This window comes from Schistocerca americana, chromosome 1, assembly GCF_021461395.2.
Source record: "Schistocerca americana isolate TAMUIC-IGC-003095 chromosome 1, iqSchAmer2.1, whole genome shotgun sequence".
NCBI classification, from domain to species: domain Eukaryota; kingdom Metazoa; phylum Arthropoda; class Insecta; order Orthoptera; family Acrididae; genus Schistocerca; species Schistocerca americana.
In genome coordinates this window covers 319,433,180-319,459,697 of record NC_060119.1, presented here as the reverse complement: position 1 = coordinate 319,459,697, position 26,518 = coordinate 319,433,180, and the positions used below count along the sequence as shown (strand labels likewise).

Below are 26,518 nucleotides of genomic sequence, written 5' to 3'. Positions count from 1 at the left end.
ACCTATGCTATGACTATCTATAATTTACCCAGACAAGGGAAGGATATTGGGAGGATATTGGTTCCAGGGCACTCAATGATATGGTTATCAGCAAGCCTGCAGATATGAACGTGCCTAGTAAGATGAACAAAGTCTTTTATCATAAGCAATCTTCTTGGGACAATGACCCATTAACATATTTTAGAGACTTGAGAGATTGTCTAGCAATGAAAACAAGGACAGCAGCTACTTATCAAAACATTAAAATGGATAATAAAAGCTCACATGAGAGCGTGCTTTTCAATACACACATTCATCGCTTTTCCTCATGCTTAAGTAAACCTATAACAAAAGTCATGACATCAAATATTAAATAAAGTGAGAATTATTAACTGATAAGAATGCTACAGCTTCTTCCCTGGTACATGTGGCTGGCCAACCCTAATAAAAACAGAGAAACAGCTAGGCAATGAGAAAATAAATAAAAGTTGATTAACATATGTATACACAGATACTAAAATTGCTTAAATAAATACTATTAAAACTGCTTAAATAAATAAAATCTCAGATAAAAAATATATGTTAAGAGATAAAGGGACACAAAGTCTGAATTGTAAAAATATAATTCAGCTAATCTGAGTGGTTTGACCACTGACTAAAAAAGAATAAAACAGTCACTCTGAAAAACATTAAAATAAGTTATCAGTAATTTGGCAAATAATTTGGAAAACACACACAACTTTTCATTTGAAATGGTGGAAAAATCAATATCAGAAAAAACTGCCGCCCTCTTGTTGGAGTATAAAAGTCTATTCAAGTTATATGTTGCACACTGACACGTGTACACCACAAGCAACACAGGCCGCAAACACCTGGTGAGTATTTCACCTGTGTGACTGAAACAATGTTCATCATCACAAAACTGTGGGATTCACCAGCCTTAATTTGGTATTTAGATCCACCAACCACTCATTTTCCCACTGACACTTAATGCACTCTGCAACACCGAGAGAATAGCATCCAAGGCACAAACGTAGATGTGAGTGTCCCTTGCTGCCATGTCAGCTTCCTAGATTTTCCAAGATTTCCATATGGCCCAGTACACAGCAGAATGTTGCTTCCTTCCTTTGCAGAAGTAGTACATAAAGAGCATCCTGTAAGCTTTGGACCACTTTGTGTGCTGGGTACATTTACTGGATGACCAGCAGGGCCTTAGATCAGACTAGAAAATTGTTTCACTGATAGCCTCTTATCTGTTCCAGAGTCTTTAAGACAGCACAGAGCTCTGCGTCAATGACTAAATTCATCTGGAAGCTGGCTCCTAAAAAAACTGTAGCGTAAACTCCTGACAAGCATACAGTATGGTCTTGCTTAGTTTAAGTTTTGATACTTATCTAAAAATTTGTAACAGGTTGGTTTGGATGGTTTCTTGTACTTAGTCAAATTTAAAAACAGCCTTTTCCTCACTATTAACCAAGGAGGATACTTGCTCCAACCCTGTGTTACAACATTTAGGTCCATGACACAATGGTCTGCAATTAGCACCATTGCCCTAACTCTTAAATACCTTGTTATCCTTCTGCAATTTACATACATTCATTTTTCTGATGGTTAAATAAGAGAACTAAAAGCTGGGGACTGGGGCACTGACAGACTCTTAGATGCATGTTGCCACCGTGAGGATGGATCTACAGCTGGTCTTGAAGGCTCCTGTTGCCAATCTGTGCCCCCGTGGTGAATTAAGTCCAAGGTCGTTAGATAGGATGGTCATGTGGACACATACACAATATAAGTGTAGTAAATTTGTGATCAAACAAAAGCTCTGTAAAATAACAATAGGGAAGATATGTCTGCCTCAAAGTATCCACTACTATGACGCTACAAGAAGTTTGCAGCCTTCAGAACTCTTGCCCCTTTGCTGCTCCTGAGTAACTAACAACATTATAAAACACATTAAATGAATAAATTGTGTTCTGAATAGACAAATTGAGCTGTAGTGGAAATACGTAAGCTGTACTGAAACCTTCACACCAAGCATAGGATGCACTTAAACTATGAAGGTAAAAATGTTTGTGTGACCCTGTCAATGAAATATTTAAACAAAGATTCAAATGGAATAAAACTATCTATGGATGCAGTGGATCGAGTAACAACAGGAACGTAAATTATTTTTAGGATAAAAGTAAGTTACTCGACAGGTAATAAACCTCCTGCACTTGAACCTAATGCTGAGAGAATCAGAAAAATGGGAAAATGTTTATGGCAACAAACAATAAATTTATTACTATAATACAAACACATATTCACTGCATTAGGAACAAAGTTAGACCATTTTTGCAATGCTGGCAATGATGAGGTTGTATCTGTGTCAGAACGTTGGCTGACATAAGATCAGAAAGAATATTTTGTTCCTCAAGGTTTTTCTGTAGGAGACATTGTGCACAGAAGTGACATGAAGAATGGAGATACTCTATTATTTATTAGAGAAACTGTAATGTTTTCTAAGATGTGTGCTAGTTTGGTAGGTTGGCTGATTTGGGAGGAGGGGACTAAACAGCGAGGTCCTCGGTCCTATCGGATTAGGCAAGGACGGGGAAGGAAATCATCCATGCCCTTTCCAAGGAACAACCGCAGCACTTGTCCAAATCGATTTAGGAAATCATGGAAAACCTAAATCACGATGGCCAGATGATGGGGTTTGAACTGTTGTCCTGAATTCGAGTCCAGTGTGCTAACCACTGCACCATCTCACTCAGTGCGCTAGCTCGTACTGCACTGAACTGGATGGAGAATTTAGTTGTAAATACTGAACGTAGAGAATATCATAATTGTTTGCTTATACAGATATCCAGATGGAGATATTTTTTTTTGTTTTTTTTTTTGGAAGATATGAGCTACATATAAGGCAAATATTAAAAATCTAAAACAGAATTCATTATTTGTGGTGATTTCAACACTGAAATTGCTAACACATATAAACATATTACAAGAACATTTTTTAATATCTTAAGATCACTGGATTTATATTGTACAAACTACAACCCCATACAAAGTAGTGCTTGCTTAGATAATATTGTAGCTAATTTTCCAACAGGCATTTACGATGTAAGACTTGCTGGTAGAGCTCTGGCAGATTATGAATCATTAATTTTAACTTTCTGTTGTGAACAATTGTCTTAAGTCAGAAATATCAGTCAACAGCAAGTCTAGCCTTACATGGATAAGTGGACCGAAAAATGAATATATTAGCTTATTTATTTGTAGATTTGCTGATGTTAGCTGGGACACACACACACACACACACACACACACACACACACACACACACACACACACACACACAAGCTGGAACGGGTGCTGATGAAACAGTTTTTGACGATTTGCAGAAAAATCTCAGTGTTTTGGTTCTGCTGTTCACCATTAATCAAAAGTAGCACCAAGAAGAAGTAAATGATTACTTCTTAAACCCAATAAGTGAGCTGAAAAACAAAATCAAGCAAAATGGCACATGTGCATTAGACCTGTTAAGACGCTGTGCATTAGACCTGTTAAGACGCTGAGGCACATAGGAGAGATGCCTTTCACTTGAATGTTGTCCCCCTGAAGGACATTATAAAAGGTGTCAAGGTTCCCTAAATGGACTGTTATTTGTTACGTAATTTAAAAAAAAAAATTCGCACTTTGCTTTATTTTTAATGCATGTGTATAAGTCTTCCCTGGTGCACTCAAAACTGGTACAATGATATCAGTCTTCAAAAAGGAAGACATAGGTCTGCCCCAAAACTACCAGTTTCTATTATCGCTATAGTAACACTGTTCACGTTTACGTCGCACTTCACTTAGCGTAGACCGGGACTGTGTCCTAGGCATGCCCGATGTTAACTGACTGGGCATGGCCCATGCTGCCTGAGTTGTTGTTGTTGTTATGCCGGCAGAGGTCGCGTCCGAATTCTCGCGTGCCCTCTGGTGGACGGGACTCTACTTGCGGCAACTACTGTCCGTGACGCGCTGTGCCGATGTGCGCCTCCCGCGATCTTTCTGGTGGCTACTGCAATCGCAGTATTCTCCAATGTCACACAGTCTGTAATGTACAACCAGCTAAATAACTATTTTGAAAAACATTATGTCCCTCCAACTTGGATCCCACCATGGTAAAACTACCAATTCTGCTATCACTGAAGACGTTTACCAGTTGTTAATTGCATTTTAAAGTAATTATCTGGTTTCTGTTGTACTTTTTGATATCAGCAAAGCCTTTGACTATACAGTCTTCAAAACCCACCATGTAAAACTGTACTCTTACAATGTACACAACCTATCTTTAGCTGTAATCAAGCCTTCCTTAAGCAACAGTTAAAAATTGGAAGTTTAGACTGGAGTATCGCAGCACTCAGTCCTTGGTCCATTTCTGTTCATCATAGTTAGATAGTTAGTTAGTTCCATAGATCATCTACATAATAATTTTATTGAAATGATGTGGAACATATCAGTTTACATGTCTGTATGCATGATTGGAGTTAACATTAGTAAACACATTATTTTTAGACTTACTCATGCAACTACACTTAAAAACAGATTACTATTATTATTATCATTATTATTATTATTTTACAGGCTAACACCTTTTAAACAGAAATTTGTCCGTGGAATGGAGGTTGTCACTCAGGAGAAATGATTTTAGGTTAGATTTAAAACTTCCTTTCTTACCTGTCAAACATTTTATCTTATTGGGGTCAAAAATTTTGTTGCTGCAATTTCCTTACTGTGTCTCTGGCACCTTTAATAACGGATTTAAAAAAAAGATAATTTTTCCTCTAGAGTTGTAGGTATGGGCATCATTGTTCCACTAAAATTGAGGTGGATCATTTATGATGAACCTGATTAATACATACACGCTTGCTACGGTGCAGTCAGAATATCTAATTCCTTGAAGAGGTATCTACATGACAACTGTGAATGTATACCACATATTATTCTTACTGTTCACTGTTGTGCAATCAATACTTTCATTGTAATAACTCCAATTAATTATTTACCTTACCATGTTGCACCCAGGCAATGTAAGAAAAATTAGAACAATGAATTGGTTTTCTTCTAATGAACTACTTTGTACTCCTGGTAAATAAAGGAACTAATTCTGGGGTTAACTAAAACTGCAGAAAGAAAACTGAACCAGAAGGACTGTTTTAGCCAAGTCTCCACAAGAATATCAACTGTGTCCTATCTCATGTGGAAACTGACTGATGGAGTCATTAATGGTTATCTGACGATGGCATGATTTGGTGTTTGCCAGTCACACATTTGCAACAGCTTACCGATACTGAGACATTCATGTTATGCTGTGAGAACAGAAAAGTAATCAGAAAAATGAACAAAGTAAATCTTAAGAAACACTGCTGACCTCCATTTATCAAGCTGAAGGTACTGACTGCTGTGAACCTATACATATAACAGCATTGCTTGATGTCAAAAGCAGCTTACGTGAATTCAACATCAGGGGAAATATATACCTTCAAAACACTAGAGGCAAACTGAATTTCGATATACTGATACACAGACTGACAGAGACTGCAAACTCACATAAAATAAAAAGCTTTAAATATCTGCTCAGTCTTTGCCTTATTATATTTTCAAAGTTAAGATATACCTGTTTACTGAAACACCCATTTCACAAGGCATCAGAACTATTCGAAATAAACATTATCAACATTAGTTTTTAGAAATATTTCTAAAAGAACTGGATGATGATGATGATGATGATTAGTGTTGTAGGGCGCACAACAACGAGGTTATCAGCGCCCGTTCCCAAAAGAAATGTTGACGAGTGCAGCCAAGATCTGTTAAACAAATATCAGTTCAGAGCCGATCCTTAAAAGAACTGGAATTGAGGCATCAAGAGGCCAAGAAGGAGAAGTGCATTTTTTGAAAAATATGAGTTAAGTGCAGAAAGATATAGGGCCACTCCATGCCAAGTGGTCTAATTTAGCAAAACGTTCCCACGTAACCATCAGAGATTTTGCTGAAATTTTTTGTGAATGTTTCCACACATTGGTAAAGTTTTTTTTCTTTTGCCAATTTAATCCTTGCAGAGATATAATCATTTGTTTGACCCCACAGGGCAGCTATCAATAGTGCACCTGTGAGTTTTTGGCAACTTTGAGACATATATCCAATAATATTTTCACGAAAGAACCAAGACTATGCCATCTTGTACAACTTTTTGCAATCTCTTACGTGAAATAATAAAAAAAGATTTCCTGTGCAATTTTCATATGGATAATCAGAAGCAAAGTCGGCTGGGAAAATAAACACACGAAAAAACCTGAAGTTTAGCTTTGTATATCTCTGGAAGTAATTGCAGGATAAATGTGAAATTTGCATGTAATAAGTTATCAGTTCACAATTTTTCTAGAAACGGCAAAAATGGCTTTTTTTCCCCACTTTTACAAAAAATATTCTTCCCCAAACTCTTTTAAACCATTTTCATTAGAAAGACCATGTTCTCCACCACCTAAGAAAGTATATTTAGTTTTGCAATGCAAGCATATAAGGCCCTACAAACAACAACAAGGTGGAGTGTATTGAAAATGGGACCATGGTACAACTGGTACTCAAATCTGACGTATTTTATTATGTTCTAAAATTGTTTAGTACTCTTTCTGGAAACTAATATTGAAAGTTCTGGCAAGTAAGAAATGAACTTGAATCAGAAAAAACAGGAAATACGCAGTCTTTTTGACATCTCTACAGCATTCAGCTCTATTTTTTTAATCAAAGATGAAATGTAGTAGGGAAACAAATGAAAATGACAGTTCTCTTTTTTGTGATTCTAATAAACTGAAGCAATCACATTTGAAAAGGGTAATTTTTCGGGTTCTGTCTTATCAAAATTTCTTCCCAAACAATTCCATCAGTGACATTATCTTGCCAGCAACATAATTTTCATCACGAAATTCTACCAGCAGAATACAGGTCAATTTTCAATACACCTCCACCTTGTCTTTGTTTTTAGGGCCTTATATGCTCACATTGCAAAACCAAATCTAGTTTATTAAGTGGTTGATAACATGGTCTTTCTAACAAAAATAGTTTAAAAGAGTTTGCAGAAGACACTTTTTTCTAAAACTGGGCCAAAAATGCCATTTTAGCAATTTTTGAAAAACTGTCAAATTTGCCATCAGTTTGCACAGTATTGGAAAGCAGTACGAGAATGAATTTTATATTCTAAGACACTGTATTAGTAAGTTATTAGCTGCAAAATTTAAGGTTTATCCCACAATTACTTCTGGAGCTACAAAAAGCTCAACTTAACATTTTTTTCGATCATCTATTTTTTCCAGCCGACTTTAGTTCAAATTATTCATCTGAAAATTGCTCAGGAAATCTTTATTCATTATTTCACTTAAGAGAGCGCAAAAAGTTTTACAAGAAGGCTTAACTTTGTTCCTTTGAAGAAAATGTTGCCAGATATATAACAAATGACTTTATCTCCAGAAGTATTGAACTAGTGATCATGAAACTTTACCAGGATTTACACAAAATTTCATCAAAATCCATGATGGTCATGTGGGCACCTCTAAACCATTTGGGATGGAATGACTGTATAGTTAAATTACATAACACATTATGGCCAAGAAATATGAGTGAGAATTCAACAGATGCGTACATCTAGTGGCAGCAAGTTGAATTACGAAAAAACAAATATTATCCATGTAAGCCAAGAGGAGTAAAACTTAGTTTGGAAGCCAACAAGGATGTGTGAAGCATTTACCTCAATTGACTTCTAACTACACTGCTGCTTCACAAGGTGTTGTAGTGACATGCTGACTATTTTCAAAAGAATTTCATGCCTCTTTAGCTTACTGAGCAACAAATGAACACAAAAGGTAAACAAAGAATTTTTTATTGCTTAATTTTAAAAGAAGTACTTAAATGCTTGCTAAGTAGTTTGAAATGAACATGATGAATGATTTTTTCGATAAACATAAACTGTACTTTGATGGTAAATAATAATGATCTTTTTAAGTGGACATGCAAATTAAACTTTATTTAATACATACAATAATTTGCAACTGAACCTAAAATTATTGTTTATTTCCAGACAGTGACAATGATAAAACATAGGTACCTAATGAGGAGATAGTGAGGGAATCAAGAAGTAAACAAAGATGACTGGATTTTGGCTTAGCTCGTCCTATGGTTTTAGATGACGGTAAGAACTAATAGTCAAAAGTACTAAACTAGTTATTATGAGCTAATGTAATAGAGACTGTTAATGCAACAAGAGTGAACTATGTTTTTTGTTTTATTGCAGTTTCTTTGCGAACTGACAAAGAGATGGTCAATGAGACTGCTTCAGATGGTGTTTAATTCTTCAGAATCAAAACTACATCACCATTCCAGCCCAAGATTCTCCAGGAAAAAGTTCAGAAGAGAACACTTGTGGAAGTGAACAAGTGCATCTGTAAACAGAGCTTTGGGAAGGAATATACTGACAGGAAAGGAAAGTTTCATGCAGGTAAGCCACTGAAAAATTAGCCTCATAAATGTAAATCCAAGTAACTTTAAAAGTATCTCTAATAAAGTGGCAAAAGATTTCTGATGATTATTGGAAATTGGGCAACCATGACTTACAAAATTCTTTTACTTATTAGCCACACTGTAAGATCCAAAGAGAATTAAAAAAAGAAGACAAGGTAAAGATAGAGAAAAAAAAGTGGTGAATGAGTTTGGAGCGAATTTTTTTGCTTAACTTTGGGCGAGTCTAACAAGAAGATTAGCAATGTTGTATCGAAAAAAGTAGCAAACTAAAACTTGTGTTTCACACAGATCAGACAGGGAAGAAAAAGTCAGCCAACAAATCCCACAGGGAAGAACTGATTTAGTAAAAGAACACATCAATTGTTTTGCTAAGTATAAGAGTCACTGTACCAGAGCAAAGCATCCAACCGTAAAATTTCTTTCTTCAAATATTAGGAAACTTATTGGTCGGCATAAAGAATTTTGTACAACAAGAAATGACGATGCTGGTTAAGCTCTATGTACAAGAGGTTTGGGGAGCATGGCTTCTGCATAATACAGATCTTATGGGCTTCACAAAGAGTCCCTTGTCCCTAACTGTCCTACATCACATCTACAGGTATGCCACAAGGCAAACGTTGGAGATGCTGTATTCGATTTTGTCCTAAATCACTTGATAAAATATGACCAAGTGTCATTTCCCACATTTCATCCTTTTAGTATTTTATAGTGGAGGAAGAGCATAACAATGTGACTACCAAGCAGATTACTCACTCATGAAGATGATCTGCTTCTAACCTGTCTTCATTCTAAGAGCTGACTTTTTTTATTTAATTTTTGATCTTTGCTAATCGGACATGCCACCATTTTCGGCAGTAACCAACTGATGCATAATAATTGCAGAAATGACAGCCTTCGTTGCTACCCAAATAGACTTTATTTATACATAATAAGTTACGTATTTCATCTTTTATGCATGTATTGTCAAGTAATTGAAGTTTATACACTATCTGTAAAGAAGCAGTAATAGTAGAATCAGTCAATCAGGAGAGCTCATTGATTTCGAATGTAGACTTCTCATTAGGTATCATCTCAGTAGCAAATCCATCAGGTACATTTTATCACTTCTAAAGCTGCCAAATTTGGCTGATAGTGATATGACTGTGGAGTGGAAACAGACAACAGGTGCTTATGGACGGGGACTGTTGAGCATTGTGGAGGGTGGTTGTCTACTAGCAGTCCAGCTACCACAATCACTGTGTCTAGGGAGTTATGAAGAATGGAGAATAATGGTCAAGCAGCTCCTCATAAGTCACATATTGTTGTAGTCAATAGTGAGCAACACTTGAAGTGGTATAAAGAGCGATGCCACAGAACAGTGGATGATTGGAAATGAGTGATTTGGAGTGATGAATCAGGAATGGTTTGGTAAATACCTGGAGAACATTGTGTAATGCCAACAGTGAAGTACAGATGAGAAAATGTTAAATGTGGAAGAATATGAACACATTTTACAGCAATGTACACTGTGTACAGTAGTGGAAAAATCTACAGATGATGTTTATTTGTATCAGCATGATACGGTTTTTGGAGAATATTTCTGAAATGGTCTGGCTTGCCCAGAGCCTCAAATGAATCCAATGGTACATCTTTGGGATGAGTTAGAATGTTAACTTCGGTCCAGAGCCCAACATCACTACCTCCTCCTTTAGTTTCAACTCTCGAGAAAGAATGCCCTGCCATTCCTCCACAGACATTCAGACACCTCACTGAAAATGTCTCTAGCAGATTTCATGTCATCCCAAAGGAGCTGGGTGGACACATTCCACATTAATGTCCCCTAACAGGTGTCCTGATACTTTTGATCAGATCCCCTGTAAGGAAAAAAGGTGTGGATGTGGCACATCATTTCACCCATGGCACATGCTCTGTGAAGTTACAATAAGTCGTCTTTCAAGGATTTGCACTGGATGGCATCTCAAAGTAGAAATAAGTTTTTAGTTTCTACAGAAGTACAGTAAAACCACAAATTAATGAACCCACTTTTAATGAATATTTCTATCAGTCCTGGTGAAACTTCGTAAGAACAATGCTGTTCTCACCACTTTTAATGAATCTCATTTTAAGAAAAGGAGAATATACATGAAACAGTTTGCAAATTCAAATCCTGTTTTTAGATAATTCGGAACATGTCCAGGTCTGTTTCTGATTTCTTTCAATCTCTCACAGGTCATACTTTTGTGTAATTGATTCTTGCAGTTGACATGTACCTAGATTGTAGTTTTTTAGTCAATAACGCAACCCCCTTTGTAGCAAAACTGGAAGCTGCCCTGAACAAAATAGAAATTGAAATTCTGCCCTGCTTCTATGTGACTTACGTTCCACAATCTGACTTCAGTCGCAGAGTCTATTAAGTGCGACAAGTACTATTTACTGAAATCTCAAAGTTATCAGTTTTAATTTTGTAGAGTGATGACCAGCAAGCACAGAAAGCTTCATCATCTTCAGTTTTCCACTATGTTCCCACATCCTCTGTACCTCTATTTCCTGAGATCCATTCCTTCCTTTTTAATGCTGCTGAATAGTCTACCGTCCATCACAGCAGGATCTGAAATCTCTTCCTCCTTCACCTCCCCTTCCCTTCCACATACCACTCTAAGACTGTTTTTAAAGACTTTCCTTATAAGGACACCCCATACAAAACATTTTATAAGTCTTTTTCATCAAATCTTTGTCCATACTGCTGCAGAAAATTTTACTTTTCTCATACGATGCCTTTTTCACTACTGATGTTCTATTTTTAATTTCAGTGCTGATTTTCCAGTTGATTTCTAGCCTGCTTCCAAGATATTTAAAGCTTTGAACATTTTCTAATACTTCTCCAGTCAGCATTATTTTTACTCTTTTGTTTCCTCAAGTGCCCTTACTTTTGTTTTCTTTGTGTGGATCTTCATTCCATAAATCTTTCCTTTAACTTCAATGATATCCTGCAATTCCTTTTCATCTGTTACTAGAGGAATCACTTCACTTGCAAATCTGAATCATCATATTATTCTTCCTTCAATTTTTACCTCCTTGTTATCTAATGAGCTGTGGTCAACCATATTTTCTAAGTGTAGATGGAAAAGGTTAGGAGACAGACAGCAGCCCTGTCTTACTTCCTTCCCTCCTTCTATCCAGTTGTAATGAGTTAACCAGTCATTTGATTTTCCAGTCCACACTCCTTTCTCTCAATATAGTTGCAAGCTGATGCCAAGCCACATCATCAAATGCCTTTTCCAGGCCTTTTCAATAAACTTCTCCCAGAATTCACAAGAGTCTCAATACATCTCTTGTACCTGAATTCTGTCTAAAACTAAATTGCTCTTCAGTCAGATTCACTTCAATAACCTTCTCCAATTTTTTATTAATGATTCTTAATGTAACTTTAGCTGCATGTGAAATGAGTCTAATCGTCCTCAGCACACTGTATTTCTTGGTTCCTTGTTTCTTTCGTACTGGAATCATTACCTTTGTCAGAAATTCACCTGGTATTCAACATTACCATATTTTGTTATATAACTTCGCTATTTCTTAATTCTTCTTGGTTCAAACATTTAAGTATTGCTGCTGGTATCATACCTCTACCTACTGCTCTCCTATTTCTCATTGCACTCTTTAATTCTTCTATTATTGTCGTTGGTCCTTTCCCATCAGCATTCATAGTGTTCAAGGGTTTAAATTCCAGAATTGCCGGTTGTGTTCTGTGGCATATAGCTCGTTCATCTTTACTGATAATTTCCATAGTAGCATTTCCTGGTTTGTTTTGATCCCATATTTTTAGTCATTAGTCTGTTTTTCTCTAGCCTGCTCTGTTTCTCTACACAGTTCATTATATAGCCTTTGGTACAATTTCTTGCTTCTTCTTCATTCTTGTTTTTGAATTTTCTTATCTCCTTCATCTTAAAAATTGTTTTCCGTGTAAATCATGGCTCTTCTGTCATTTTCCTATTTACATATCCTATACATTCCTGCCCCCTTTTATGATTTCTTCTTTCAATGTATTCCAATACTTGTTGAAACTATCAGATGGTCCTTTGTCTTGTAATGTATTTGTAAGTTCAATTGATAGCATTTCAGTAGTTCTTTCTTTCCTGGATCTAATCTTCTCTAATCACCACTTCTTCACTAAGGCAGCCTTCTTCAGTTTTTTCATTTGCATTTCTATACCTACCATAAGCAAATTATGGCCAGTATTAATATCTGCACCTAGTAATGTGCACTTCTTCTTTACTCAGTTTCTGTACTTTTCTTCCGCCAGTATAAAAATCAGTTTGATTTCTATTCTTATCCGCTGGTGATTGCCAAGTGTAGATCACCCTCCCATAATTTTTTAACCATGTATTTGCCACTATCAGTTGTCTTTCCCAGAAGAAGTCAATAAGTCACTCACCTATGTCATTCCTCCTTCCAAGAGCATGACTGCCTACTATGGTTTCCTCCTCTTCTCCCACAATGGTTATTCCAATCATCCATTATTATTTTGCAGCATCCTTCATTATCATCCATTATTTTCTCTGTTATGCAATATGTTTCCTCTACGAGCTGGTCATCATATTCTGAAGTTGGCATATACACCTGGTTGATCAATATATCTGTTTGTACGACTTCAAAGGAGGTGCAATATGAAAAAAAAAAAAAATTGGTACTTGAAATGTCAAGGACTCTGTTACAAGCACAAAAACTAGAAAACCTTGGAATCGGGAAAGAATGATATGAAACTGGTAGGATTTGTTGAAGGGCATGGAGAATTGTAGTTAGATGTATAGAAAGCTTAAACAAAACTTTCTAATATGGAGTAGAAATAGGATTTACTACAGTCTACATTGTCAATATACTCAAAAATAAGGAATCATTGTTAAATGCCAGACCTAACAATTCCTCTGGACCCAAAAGGAAGAAGATTCATTACCTACACAGTCTGTACATCTGAAGATGTGGAAAATATTATTTTAAAGTGATTTCAAGATATGAGAAGCAGCAGCATTCTCGTAAGCAGAAACATACTCAAGAGAAAGCTCACAAAATCTCTCTGAAGAGCTTCGCAAACTGAGTAAGTCAATAACTTTTTGGTCCACGTCTGGATGCAAGCAGTTATTTGGCTCAGTACTGACTGATAAAGAGTCACAGGAAGTCCTTCTGAGAGATACTGTCCAAATTCTATCCAACTGGTGTGTTAGCTCATTAAAATCCCAAACTTGTTGGATGGCCCTACCCATAATGCTCCAAACATTCTCAATTGAAGAGAGATCCTGTGACCTTTCTGGACAAGGATGGGTTTAGCAAGCATGAAGACAAGCAATAGCAGCTCTTGCCATGTGTGGACAGACATCTTGCTGAAATGTGAACTCAGGATGGCTGGCCATGAAGGGCAACAAAACAGGTTGTAAAATATCCCTGATGTATGGCTGTGGTGTCAGGGTGCCATGAATGACAACCAATGTGGTTCTGTTATGAAAAGAAATGGCACCCCAGACTATCACTCCTGGTTGTTGGGTCCTATTGTGGGTGACAGTCATGTTGGTATACCACCACCATCCGGCTTGTCTCCAGACATGTCTTCGCTGGTCATCGGGGGCAGACCCTCATCAACTGGAGTATAATTGTCTTCAGTGATGAGTCCACCTTCGAACTGAACCCCAATGTGTGAACTGATTATGATGAAGAATTTCTTTTCCTCTTTAAATATAGATGAATCAATTCAAACTACAATCAACCAACTGGAGAACCAACTTATTTCACTACAATATGCTGGAAGGGCAAACTAAAAAACTCTTCTAGACTTGTTCTTAAAAGAAAAAAGAAGAGGAGTGAGTGAGTGAGTGAGTGAGTGAGGGTGGGGGGTGGGGGGGGGTGGGGGGAGAGGGAGAGAGAGAGAGAGAGAGAGAGAGAGAGAGAGAGAGAGAGAGAGAGAGAGAGAGAGAGAGAGGGAAGAGTGGAAATGTTCTGTGAAAAGTGTAATTTGTAATTAAATAGCATCTACATCACATTCTGAGTCACTCTTCCACTTACTCTGGTAAATCGCCCAGTAAAGAAAAACCACTTTTTACGGAAAAAAATATTTGGTTCCACACAAATTTGTTAAAAAAGATTTCTAGTGTATCAGTCTCCAACTCTATGGCTTAATAGTTACTATGTAAAATATTGGTCCCAGAAATAGTCATGGTTCTGCAGAATTTGGTAAACTTACTTCACAAATTACATACCATATATGGACTGTACAGAAAGTATATAAGATCAATTTATTTTATACTTTTTTTGAGTTAAGCAATAATAATTTAAATGTGGCCACAAGATGTATATGAAGAACCTATTTGCGTACACAAGCATTATTTTATGCTTCCTCTTAGAGCCTCTAGTCATTACAGTAACTGCAATGTGGGGCACAGTACAAAATATGGCCGTTGTGCTCGCTTCACAGTGATCAAATGAAATGAAATGATCATATGGCATTGTTGGCCGGGAGGCCCCATGCGGGGAAGTTCGGCCGCCGTATTGCAAGTCCTTTTCAGTTGACGTCACTTCAGCGACTTACGAGTCAATGATGATGAAGAACACACAACACCCAGTCATCACGAGGTAGAGAAAATCCCTGACCCCGCTGAGAATCGAACCCGGGATCCCGTGCGCAAGAAGCGAGAATGCTACCACAAGACCACGAGCTGCGGACTACAGTGATCAAAGATTTGCAGCAACAGCAATAGCAATACAATTTATGGTCCAAATTAGAAGATACGCAAACATAAATCACATGGAAAAGTTTAAAAACCTTCCAGCAAAGATTTTATCAATGTTACATAAATTTGATAATGTTACATAAATTTGATAAATGTTACATAAATTTGATAAATGAAACATAAATCTGAGTATGTGGTTACAATGACAGTAGGTACATTTTTGCTACAACTGTTTTTGTTAAGCAATCCACCACTGGAATTAACAAAAAATGGCCCTGTGTACCGTACGCAAGTCTAGGTACCCCATGAAAATGATCATAGGTTTCAGATATAAACTGAAAATAAAGATTCAGTTCTAATAACAAGAGACACCTGAGACCCGCAGAAAATATCCTGCAAGGATATTTCCACAATTTTTCTACAGGTGGAAGGAAATTTGAATTATGACCCAGCTCTTAAGGGGAATAATACTATAATCAAAAAAGGGGTAAAAGAAACCTTTCACTGCATCGTTAAGGCACTGATCAGTCAACTGCTACAAAAACAAGACTCACTCACTCACTCACTCTCTCTCTCTCTCTCTCTCTCTCTCTCTCTCTCTCTCTCTCTCTCCCTCACACACACACACACACACACACACACACAGGAATCGGTTACCTTATTCTGGCATTGTGACCCTGCTGGGAAGAGTAGTTGTATTGGGTGCAGCAGGTGAGCGTACTGAGGAAGAGGGGAGGCAGGAATGGATGCTGACAGTTGGGAGGGGGAAACCGCAAGAGTACAGGACAAGAATGTGGCACCAGCAAGCTCACAATGGTGCCAACGGGGGAAATTACATGTAGCACATGAAGCGGAGGAATGAAACATGTAGATGAGAACTGTCCTTCCAACATATCCTTCTATTCCAAAATCTTCCTGGTCTCAATCCCTGCCAGCCCATCTCATACCTACCTCCACTCTTGAACATATGGCTACCACCAAACTCTATTAATCTCCACCCACGGTGTTCTCTCCACAGTCTTTCTCTGCCTCTGATTATCCCACATGCAGTCCAATCCTTCACTTTGAGTACCACACTAGACTTCTCTACCCTGTGCCATGCGGTATTATGAGCCCCATGTTCCAAACACATTTCCCTATTGCTTCTTTCTCCCAGCTATCACCCTCCATTCCTTCCACTCTTCCCTTCCTCTCACATCCAATGCAACCTCTCACCCAAATCATGCTGCAGTTCTGGGACAATTGAGTCGTCCAGTACAATGTAGCCATACATGTGTATGTATATCTTTATCAGTCAGTGAACACTGAGGAAAGATATTATCTTAAAACTTAGCAACATTTTCAATTTTGTTTAAGTGCCTGTCATCGCTTCTACAAATCTTACCTTTAAACCTTCCATTATTTGTACAAGAGATGGTCCAAGATTTAATTATCCCCTCAAAAAAATAAAGTTCCACAAATCTTTGTTTGTACACAGGAAACACTGAAGTTCACTTGCTGCAGTACCATAGCCAGGACACAAAACTAAATGGTCTAACCCACTGATTAAGTGGGGATGGGCAGCACAGTCTTCTTTTTGGCTCCTCAGGTCATGTGCTACGTTACTGTGGCATCCATATTTCACTGCGTACCCGGATTACATACATGTACCTCCAAACAATGACAGCCCCACAGTTCTACCCAGAACAGTTTGGCACCTTATAAATAATACCGTAAATCAATTAGATGTAGGACTTGCTTTCTGGATCAAAGTTTGATACTTTTGTTACAGACAAATCTTATAAGATGTTTCAAATTTATTCTTTAGTACCACTAGCAACACAAAAATATTTTCAAAAAAATCCATAAAATGGCTATTGAAGGATATTTTACTATATCTGCATAAACTCTCAGCACAAGCCATTGTAAAGTGCATGATAGATGGCACCTCATATCAATGGTAGCCACTCTGTATTCCAGGAGTTAATTCTGCCTATTTAACAAACTGGCTATCGCATGCAGCTGCTACATAAAACTTTTGATAAACTACTCCATAATATCAATTTTTCACGAAAATCTTCCTGCCTTTCAGTATTAAACACATCACTTCATAATTTTGTTAAGTAAAAAACAACAAATAAAAATATGTACAGTCCAGCTAGAAGTTCTAGTTACATTAAAAAGATGAAACACAAACATGAACCAAAATGAGTGTGCAGACTAAATCTAAATCTGAACTCACCCGTCGTGACCATAAGATGCCAATACAATACTGGGACTAGAATAGGCATTGCTAGTTACCCATGTGCAATGTACTGCAAACATCATTAGCAACATCAGAATTGCAACAATAATAATACTGCGTATGTTGACTCCGAGGCCATCAGATTCTCTTTGCTGTTCATGCTTCATCTTCCTTAATTTTCCTGCCTTCAAATACAATTCACTTTAGATATAGGTAACTATCATACTGCTACTCTATTAATTCTGACATACTAGCATACACAAGAAATTCCAAATTTCAAAAATTTCAAGAGATGTTTAATAAACAAATAACTGCTATTTGTTTCCAAGTATTTCACACAATAATCCAGCTAACAATGAATGGCACATATAGCGTTCCATTCCTTTTTACTGGTATCCTGTGCCCAATCAGAAAATTGATACAGATCTGAATACAGTGTACACTTAAAAGGAGTTAGACACCCAAACCTGAGGGACAGTATTGTCATTGTCATTATTATTATTATTATTATTTCTTTTCTTTCTCAGACGTTATGTCTGGTTAAAAATGGAAAGTGACGCGGATCTTGATCAAGCGTGACTTTCTTTTAACTGTACGGTATATGTTACATTGCATTTAGGAACTTTTGGGTAATTGAACAAGTATCAATAATTACAGATTTCTGTAGTTGTATATATAAGTTTGGATGTAGCCAGTTGGATGTATTTTTCAATTTTTTCTCCTGTTTTCTTCTGTATATTTGTTGTATTGGGTATGGATATTTCGAATAGTTGTGTTAATTTCTCCTTTTTATTGGTGAGTATGATGTCAGGTTTGTTATGTGGTGTTGTTTTATCCGTTATAATGGTTCTGTTCCAGTATAATTTGTATTCATCATTCTCCAGTACATTTTGTGGTGCATACTTGTATGTGGGGACGTGTTGTTTTATTAGTTTATGTTGTATGGCAAGTTGTTGTATTGTTTTTGCTACATTGTCATGTCTTCTGGGGTATTCTGTATTTGCTAGTATCGTACATCCGCTTGTGATGTGATCTACTGTTTCTATTTGTTGTTTACAAAGTCTGCATTTATCTGTTGTGGTATTGGGATCTTTAATAATATGCTTGCTGTAATATCTGGTGTTTATTGTTTGATCCTGTAATGCAATCATGAATCCTTCCGTCTCACTGTATATATTGCCTTTTCTTAGCCATGTGTTGGATGCGTCTTGATCGATGTGTGGCTGTGTTAGATGATACGGGTGCTTGCTTGGTTTTCTTTTCCCAATTTACTTTCTTCGTATCTGTTGATGTTATGTGATCTAAAGGGTTGTAGAGGTGGTTATAAAATTGTAGTGGTGTAGCCGAAGTATTTATATGAGCGATTGCTTTGTGTATTTTGCTAGTTTCTGCTCGTTCTATAAAGAATTTTCTTAAATTGTCTACCTGTCCATAATGTAGGTTTTTTTATGTCGATAAATCTCCTTCCTCCTTCCTTTCTGCTTAATGTGAATCTTTCTGTTGCTGAATGTATGTGATGTATTCTATATTTGTGGCATTGTGATCGTGTAAGTGTATTGAGTGCTTCTAGGTCTGTGTTACTCCATTTCACTACTCCAAATGAGTAGGTCAATATTGGTATAGCATAAGTATTTATAGCTTTTGTCTTGTTTCTTGCTGTCAGTTCTGTTTTCAGTATTTTTGTTAGTCTTTGTCTATATTTTTCTTTTAGCTCTTCTTTAATATTTGTATTATCTATTCCTATTTTTTGTCTGTATCCTAGATATTTATAGGCATCTGTTTTTTCCATCGCTTCTATGCAGTCGCTGTGGTTATCCAATATGTAATCTTCTTGTTTAGTGTGTTTTCCCGTGACTATGCTATTTTTCTTACATTTGTCTGTTCCAAAAGCCATATTTAAATCATTGCTGACTACTTCTGTTATCTTTAGTAATTGGTTGAGTTGTTGATTTGTTGCTGCCAGTAGTTTTAGATCATCCATATAATTTGTATTATTTAGCATGTTGGGTAGTGGGTTCAGAGCAAGGCAGAGCCAGAAAGGACTTAATGAGTCCCCTTGGTATATTCCACGCTTAATCTGTATTGGCTGTGATGTGATAGTATTTGAATTTGTTTGGATATTAAGTGTGGTTTTCCAATTTTTCATTACTATGTTTAGGAACTGTATCAATTTAGGATCTACTTGGTATATTTCCAATATTTGTAGTAACCATGAGTGGGGTACACTATCAAAAGCTTTTTGGTAATCAATGTGTGCGTAGTGTAGCGACCTTTGTTTGGTTTTAGCTTGGTATGTCACCTCTGCATCTATTATCAGTTGCTCTTTACATCCTAGTGCTCCTTTGCAACAGCCTTTTTGTTCTTCATTTATAATTTTGTTCTCTGTTGTATGTGTCATTAATTTCTGTGTAATGACTGAAGTTAATATTTTGTATATTGTTGGTAGGCATGTTATGGGGCGATATTTAGCTGGGTTTGCTGTGTCTGCTTGATCTTTAGGTTTCAGATAAGTTATTCCATGTGTGAGTGTATCAGGGAATGTGTATGGGTCTGCAATGTAACTGTTAAATAATTTAGTTAGATGTGAATGTGTTGAGGTGAACTTCTTTAGCCAGAAATTTGCTATTTTATCTTTTCCAGGGGCTTTCCAATTGTGAGTAGAATTAATTGCTTGGGTGACTTCATGTTGCAAAATTATCACTTCAGGCATTTGTGGTATCATCTTGTACGTATCTGTTTCTGCTTGTATCCACCGTGCATGCCTGTTATGTTGTACCGGGTTTGACCATATGTTGCTCCAGAAATGTTCCATGTCTGTTATGTTTGGTGGATTGTCTATTTTAATGTGTGTGTTATCTACTGTCTGGTAAAATTTCTTTTGCTTTGTGTTGAATGTTTGGTTTTGTTTCCTTCTATTTTCACTTTTTTTGTATCTTGTAAGTCGTTTGGCCAATGCTTGTAATTTCTGCTTCTTTTCATCTAACTGCCCTATCGCTTCTTGTTGTGAGATTTTACCTAACCTTTTTCGTTTTTTGTCTGATATTTCATTTCTTATAAATTGTGTTAGCTGTCCGATGTCTTTTCTCAGTTTTTCTATTCTGATCTGTAGCCTGTGTTACCATGCTGGTTTTGTGGGTTTCTTCTGTGTGTTGGTTGGTTCTGATCTCTGCCTAGTGTGGATATTTAGTGTAGTGAGTGCTCCTATATAAATCAGTAGTTTTAGCTCTTCCATAGTTGTATTTTCATTTATTTTCTTGTGCATGATTGTGTTGATAGTTGTTATTGTTGTTTCGACTTGTGGGTTATTTGGTGGTCTATGCAAGAATGGTCTAATGTCTGTATTTGTGTCTTTGTATTCTATATATGTCAGCTGAAATTTTTCTTCTATATCTAACATGTGTGTCACTTTGTGTTGTATTTGTGCTTGTTCTGGTGGCTGTCTTAAGATTTCGTTTTCCTCTGATTGTTTAACTGATGCATGTTGTTCTTTGTTTGTTTGCCCTGGGATGTTTGAGTCCATTACTGTATTTTCTTCTCCTTCTGATTGCACATTATTTTGTTCTAGTATTTGTTGTACTTGTTGTTTGATGTTTTCTAATTTTGACTGGGGTATCCTGTTATTTTTGATTATTACTCGGATCTGATCAGCTAGTCGTCGTTCTGTTAAAAATTTTAATTCTGGGTATCTGGTAATAAATGTTGTGTATACTTGTGATCTGTATCCAGTTGTGTTTGTTCCTAAGTTTGTTGCTTGGTAATAACAGAACATGAGGTGTCGGTTAACTTCATCTGAACATCTCATCCTCTGTCTTTGTTTTCCTTCTAGAGTGGTTGCAGGAAGCATATCCTGCAAAACAACTCTATTTGGATTCAAATCATTTTCCGTGTGGCTAGCAGTGTCGTTACCATTGTGGACGGGCATAGGGTTCAAGCGTCGTCTCCGACCATGACAGCGCTTGTCCGAGGCTTCTTTAGTTCTGTCCTGAACCAACTAATCACACTAAAAGGGGGGTTAGCCCTATTAGTGGTTTGTTCTTTTCGTCTCCTTTTATGACTGGCAGAACATACCGGAGGCCTATTCTTTTCCCGGGCCCCCATGGGATAATAATAATAATAATAATAATAATTATTATTATTATTATTATTGTTATTGTTTTATTATTATTATATCTGCCTCCATAACTGAATGATCAACTTGGCTGACTGCCATGTAGGGGACTGAGTTTGATTCCCAGTGGGGGTCTGAGATTTTATCTCCTGGGGTCATGGTGGTGTGTTATCGTTATCGTTATCATCATCATCATCATCATCATCATCATCATCATCAATGATGTGCACATCATTAAAGTGGTCCATTGCCACCACCATCATTATTATTATTATTATTAGCATAATATGCCATAGATTTATACATAAAGGAAGTTGTGAGGTTTGGCAATTTGACTTTACAATGGAGGAAAAAAAGAACACAATACTTCTTTACTGCAAAATTACACTTGTATAACTTCATCGAAAGTTTCTGGACTGAGTGTCTTCTGAAAGCAATCTTTAGGTAATGAAAATACATGTTTGGATCTTGCACTTCTGAGAATGCTTTCTCTAACTCCTAAGACACTGCTCAATTTACCCATATACAGTTGCAGATGTCAATGGGGTTTCCCCTCCAACATTTTGAAAGTTAATGATTGAATCCATAAGTCAGAGTAACAGCTAACAAATTAATTCTACCTGGGAATTATACATCATCAGTGGCAAGTAAATAAACAAAATAAAATACTGGCCATTGTGATTATTAAAACACGACAGAAATGCATCACAAAGTCTATCTTTAAATGATCTTGACTTGTTGATACATAAGAAAACAATATTACCAATTTTACTCTCAAAGGAAGTAACAACACACACAGCTGAGGGAATCTTGCAGTGTATTACCAGACATCCATTATGCAAAGCTGAATCAAAGTGGAACATAGATCAGTAGCAGAACTGTATTCCAGGAGGATGCGTTGTTATTTTCCCAAAAAAGAACAATAGATACTACTACTACTACTACTACTACTACTACTACCACCACCACCACCACCAACATTGTCATCATTATTATGGTTATTTATAATTTTCCTTATTGGATAGATCAACTGACATAATTACTCATATATCTGGTGAGATCGTTAGGCACAGTGCGGTAGGATACATCTCCCAGCACTAGGTCATGTAGCAAAACACCCACAGCAGATTTAAGGGCTGTCATGGCCTTACATGTTGCAACCAGCCAATGTCTACAGTAAGTTCTCCAAGCTACCTACTGACAACCATCCTGTGCTATGTAGTTTTCTCCTGGACTATGATTTGGATTTTGTTGTTACCTACTGTTGCCATTTAGCTCACACAAGGACTTCTCTGTTTGCCTAAAGCTGTACTGTATTTGCACACCATTCAATTGACAGCTGATGTGCTTTCAGTAACAAACGAACAGCCTATAGGTGCACAGAAAGCATGGTTTGTATTTGAATGCTCCCCAGTCCAACATACGAACAATGCCCTCCTGCACTAATGTGAGTAATTCAACAAATCTCCAAGGCGAAAGTCTATATCGGGCCAGTAGCAGCCACAGCAGTGATTCTCTATGGCTCACAGGTTGGCAATGCATCAATTTTGAGTACCCAGTGGAAAGATACTTTCTCGTAACCAATGAGAGTTGAGAAAAAAAGGCAATGAATTTCTATCATTCAATTAGAAACCATTCCCTTCTTCACTGTTCCCACAAATATTTGACTTTTTTTTCTCCTGAATATGACACAAATTACAAGGTTGCAGTTAGGTTGGGACCTTATAGCGCAACTTACATTTTTGTGGGTGAAATGAGCAGCAATTTAATTTATAATCTTCACTGTCAAAAATATTTGACTGTCCCCCCACCCCCCCAAAAAAAACTGGGTAGTTGTTAGGTTGGAATGAAAGTGAAAGCTAGCCTCACTCCCCTCATGCCATCACACAATCCAGAACCTATACAGACTCTAAGCACCTCCAAAAGCCTTAGTCCCACAGAAGTATCAGTCCTTTCCAAAGGCATTCCTTTTTGTCCCATTCCCAATTTCAATCATGCTGGACTTTTTAAAGACGTTCCCTCCTTCTCCCGATACATACAGTGGAAACACTTTTTTGCCACCAACCCTACCAGTCAGACACAATCTACAATCAATATTGAACCCTGTCTGATTCAATTTACTCCTACATCCAACCATGAAACCCCCCACACTCCACTGTACCCAGATTATCCCGTTACCACTTTCCAGAATTTCCTAACCTCGAACCTTGCCTCACCACCATTCACAAATTCCCTCAACTACAACCTCCTCCTCGGTCATCATGACATACTGTATCCATTATTACTTCTCCTTTGAAGGCACTGAACGGTCTACTCGACGGGAGGCCCTAGTCACATGACATTTTATTACCTATATACAAATCCGAGATATAGCAATGGGACCCACGAGGTCCCATCCTGTACCAACCTATCAACAGGCCATCTAGAGGAATCTTAACTAATCACACATGATCCCAAACCCCTCTGGTGGTTCAAATTTGTTGATGACATTGTGATCTATATCAAGTGTGAGGACACACAATCCACAATCCTCCAGAACCTCAACACCTTCTCTCCCATTAGCTTCACCTAGTGCACCTTACCCCAAATGATCTTCGATGTTGAGCTCCACCTGAAGAATGACTACACCATTACCTCCACCCACATCAAACCTACCAACCACCACCAATACCTCCACTTCGACAGCTCCCACCCATTCCACACCAAGAAGTCTCTTCCAAGCAGCCCAGCCACCTGTGGTCATTGCATCTGCAGAGACAAGCAGTCCCCCTCCAAATACGCCAAGGGTCTCAATCAGGTCTTCACAGACTGATATTACTCTCCCAACCTTATTCGGAAACAGATGTCCGGTGCCTTGTTTTTTCAATCATCTACCACTTCCCACATGTCCACTGTCTGACCACAAAAGAGCACTCCTTTTGTGACTCAGTACTATCCAGGGCTGGAGCAACTGAATCCCCCTCTCCACCAGGGTTATGACTATTCTCATTATGTCCTGAAGTTTAAATTGCCTTACCCACTACCCTCCCCACAGTGGCACTCTGCCACCCACTGACTCTACGATTCCACCACCCACCGAATCTACCCCACATCCTTGTCTATCCCCTCTCCACCCTCCTTCCAATCTCTTGCCTCATGGTTCATATCCCTGCAATAGACACAATGCAAGACCTCTCTCCTACATCCTACCCACTACCACCTACATCCTCCCACTACCCCCTATTCCAGTCCCATCTCATGCATCTCTAATCCCATCAAAGGCAGGGCTACCTGAGAAAACAGTCATGTGATCTATGAACTAAGGAGCAATCTCTGCACTACTTTCTACATGAGCATTACAATCAACAAGCTGGCTGTCTGTATGAATGGCCACCGCCAAACTGTGGCTAACAGACAGCTGGACCACCCAGTTGCTGAACATGTTGCCCAGTATGATGAGCTTCACTTGATTGACTGCTTCACAATCTGCACCATCTGGATCCTTCCTTCCCACTAGCTTTCCGAGTTGTTTAGGTGGGAACTCTGCCTACAACATATTCTTTGTTCTTTTAACACGCCAAGCCTCAACCTTCCCTAGTCCTTTCCTCCACCTACCCATCCCCTTCCCTTCCTCCACTACAGCACTACATAAACCTTCTATTCTGCCAATGCACCTGCAGTCTTTTGTGCTCCTCTACCTCTCACTCCTTCCCTCCTACCCTCCAGCACAGTGTGCAGCCTCCTCTGCCCTCTTCTTATGCTAGTACCTGTCCTTCACCTATAAATCCCCTTCCTTGCTCCCACTCCAGCAATACACATGCCTTCTATTCTACCAATGCACCAATAGTCTTTTCCCCATCTCTACCTCTCGACCTCTCCCTTCAGTACAGTGTAAAGCCTCCCAACTCTGCACCTAGCAGTGCTCTCCCGTTTTCACCACAACCTGCATGCTCTCACAAGCAGCACATCATATTCCTCCGCACGTAACCTGCTATCCCTCACCTTCCCAAACCCATGCTTCCTCCTTACCCCTACCACCCACTGCAAATTGCTGCTCCCTTCAGATGCAGACTGAGTCAGGCCACAAAGCCCAGAGACAATGTGTGAGTTCTGCTTGTGTGTATATGGGTTTTCTATTTCTGAAGGAGGACTTTTTTGTCCAAAAGCTTAAATGTTTAACAATTTTTTCATTGTGCCTGTCTGCGACTCAGCACCTACTCTATGCGGTGAGTAACAATACTAATATGTAATACTGTTAAAAGCTAAAATACCTGGTTGTGGTGCCAATCCGATCCACAGCTTTGGCTGAAGCCTAACTCAGGTTGCAATACAAAGGGCATTCAAGAAGTAAAGCAACTTTCTTTTTTTTCAGCCAATTTCGGTTGAAAAAAATGTGGAATTGGTTGTGAGACATAGTGGAATATTCCCACTTCAGACCCTATAGTTTCATGAAGTTCCGATAGGTGGTGGCACTATATGTAGCCCCCAAAGTGGCATCTCCAATGGACTTACATCCCAACCAGAGAGCTGCCATTGAATTTCTTTTGGCAGAAAACCAGAGCATCATGCAGATATTAACAGGTGCTTGCAGAATGTCTACCGAGACCTGGCAGTGAACAAAAGCACATTGAGTCGTTGGATGCACCTGTCATCATCACAACAAGTTGTGCAAATCTGTCTGATCTCACTTGTGCTGTCCAGATGCACACAGCTGTGCTACCCTCAGAAAATTGAAGAAACAGCTTCAGCATGTTTGCAGCCACAAAAATGCAAATGCAAGCTCCCACTAGCAGCTCTTTATCATCCCCCACACCCTCCTGCTATCCCTCCCCCTCCCCGCCCCAACCTCCTCCTTACCCCCCACACGGCTGTCTCTCCCATCATGCACTGCTGCCCACAGTCTGGCTCCAGCTGCCAGAGACTGTGGCCATGTGTGTGTGAGTTGCATAGTTGCATTTGCACGTGTGTGTGTGTGGGGGGGGGGGGTGGGTG

The 26,518-nt window shown here is 38.2% G+C and overlaps 1 protein-coding gene across 1 annotated transcript in view; it reads right to left on the bottom strand.

The window, feature by feature from the left end:
* The window catches only part of LOC124598065 (dolichyl-diphosphooligosaccharide--protein glycosyltransferase subunit STT3B), a 91,255-nt gene that overhangs the window by 15,048 nt on the left and 49,689 nt on the right, over window positions 1–26,518 (bottom strand). Inside the window, exon 9 of the mRNA XM_047135977.1 lies at window positions 17,437–17,624. Coding sequence (XP_046991933.1) covers window positions 17,437–17,624 — 188 coding nt within the window. The remainder of the gene's footprint in view (window positions 1–17,436; window positions 17,625–26,518) is intronic.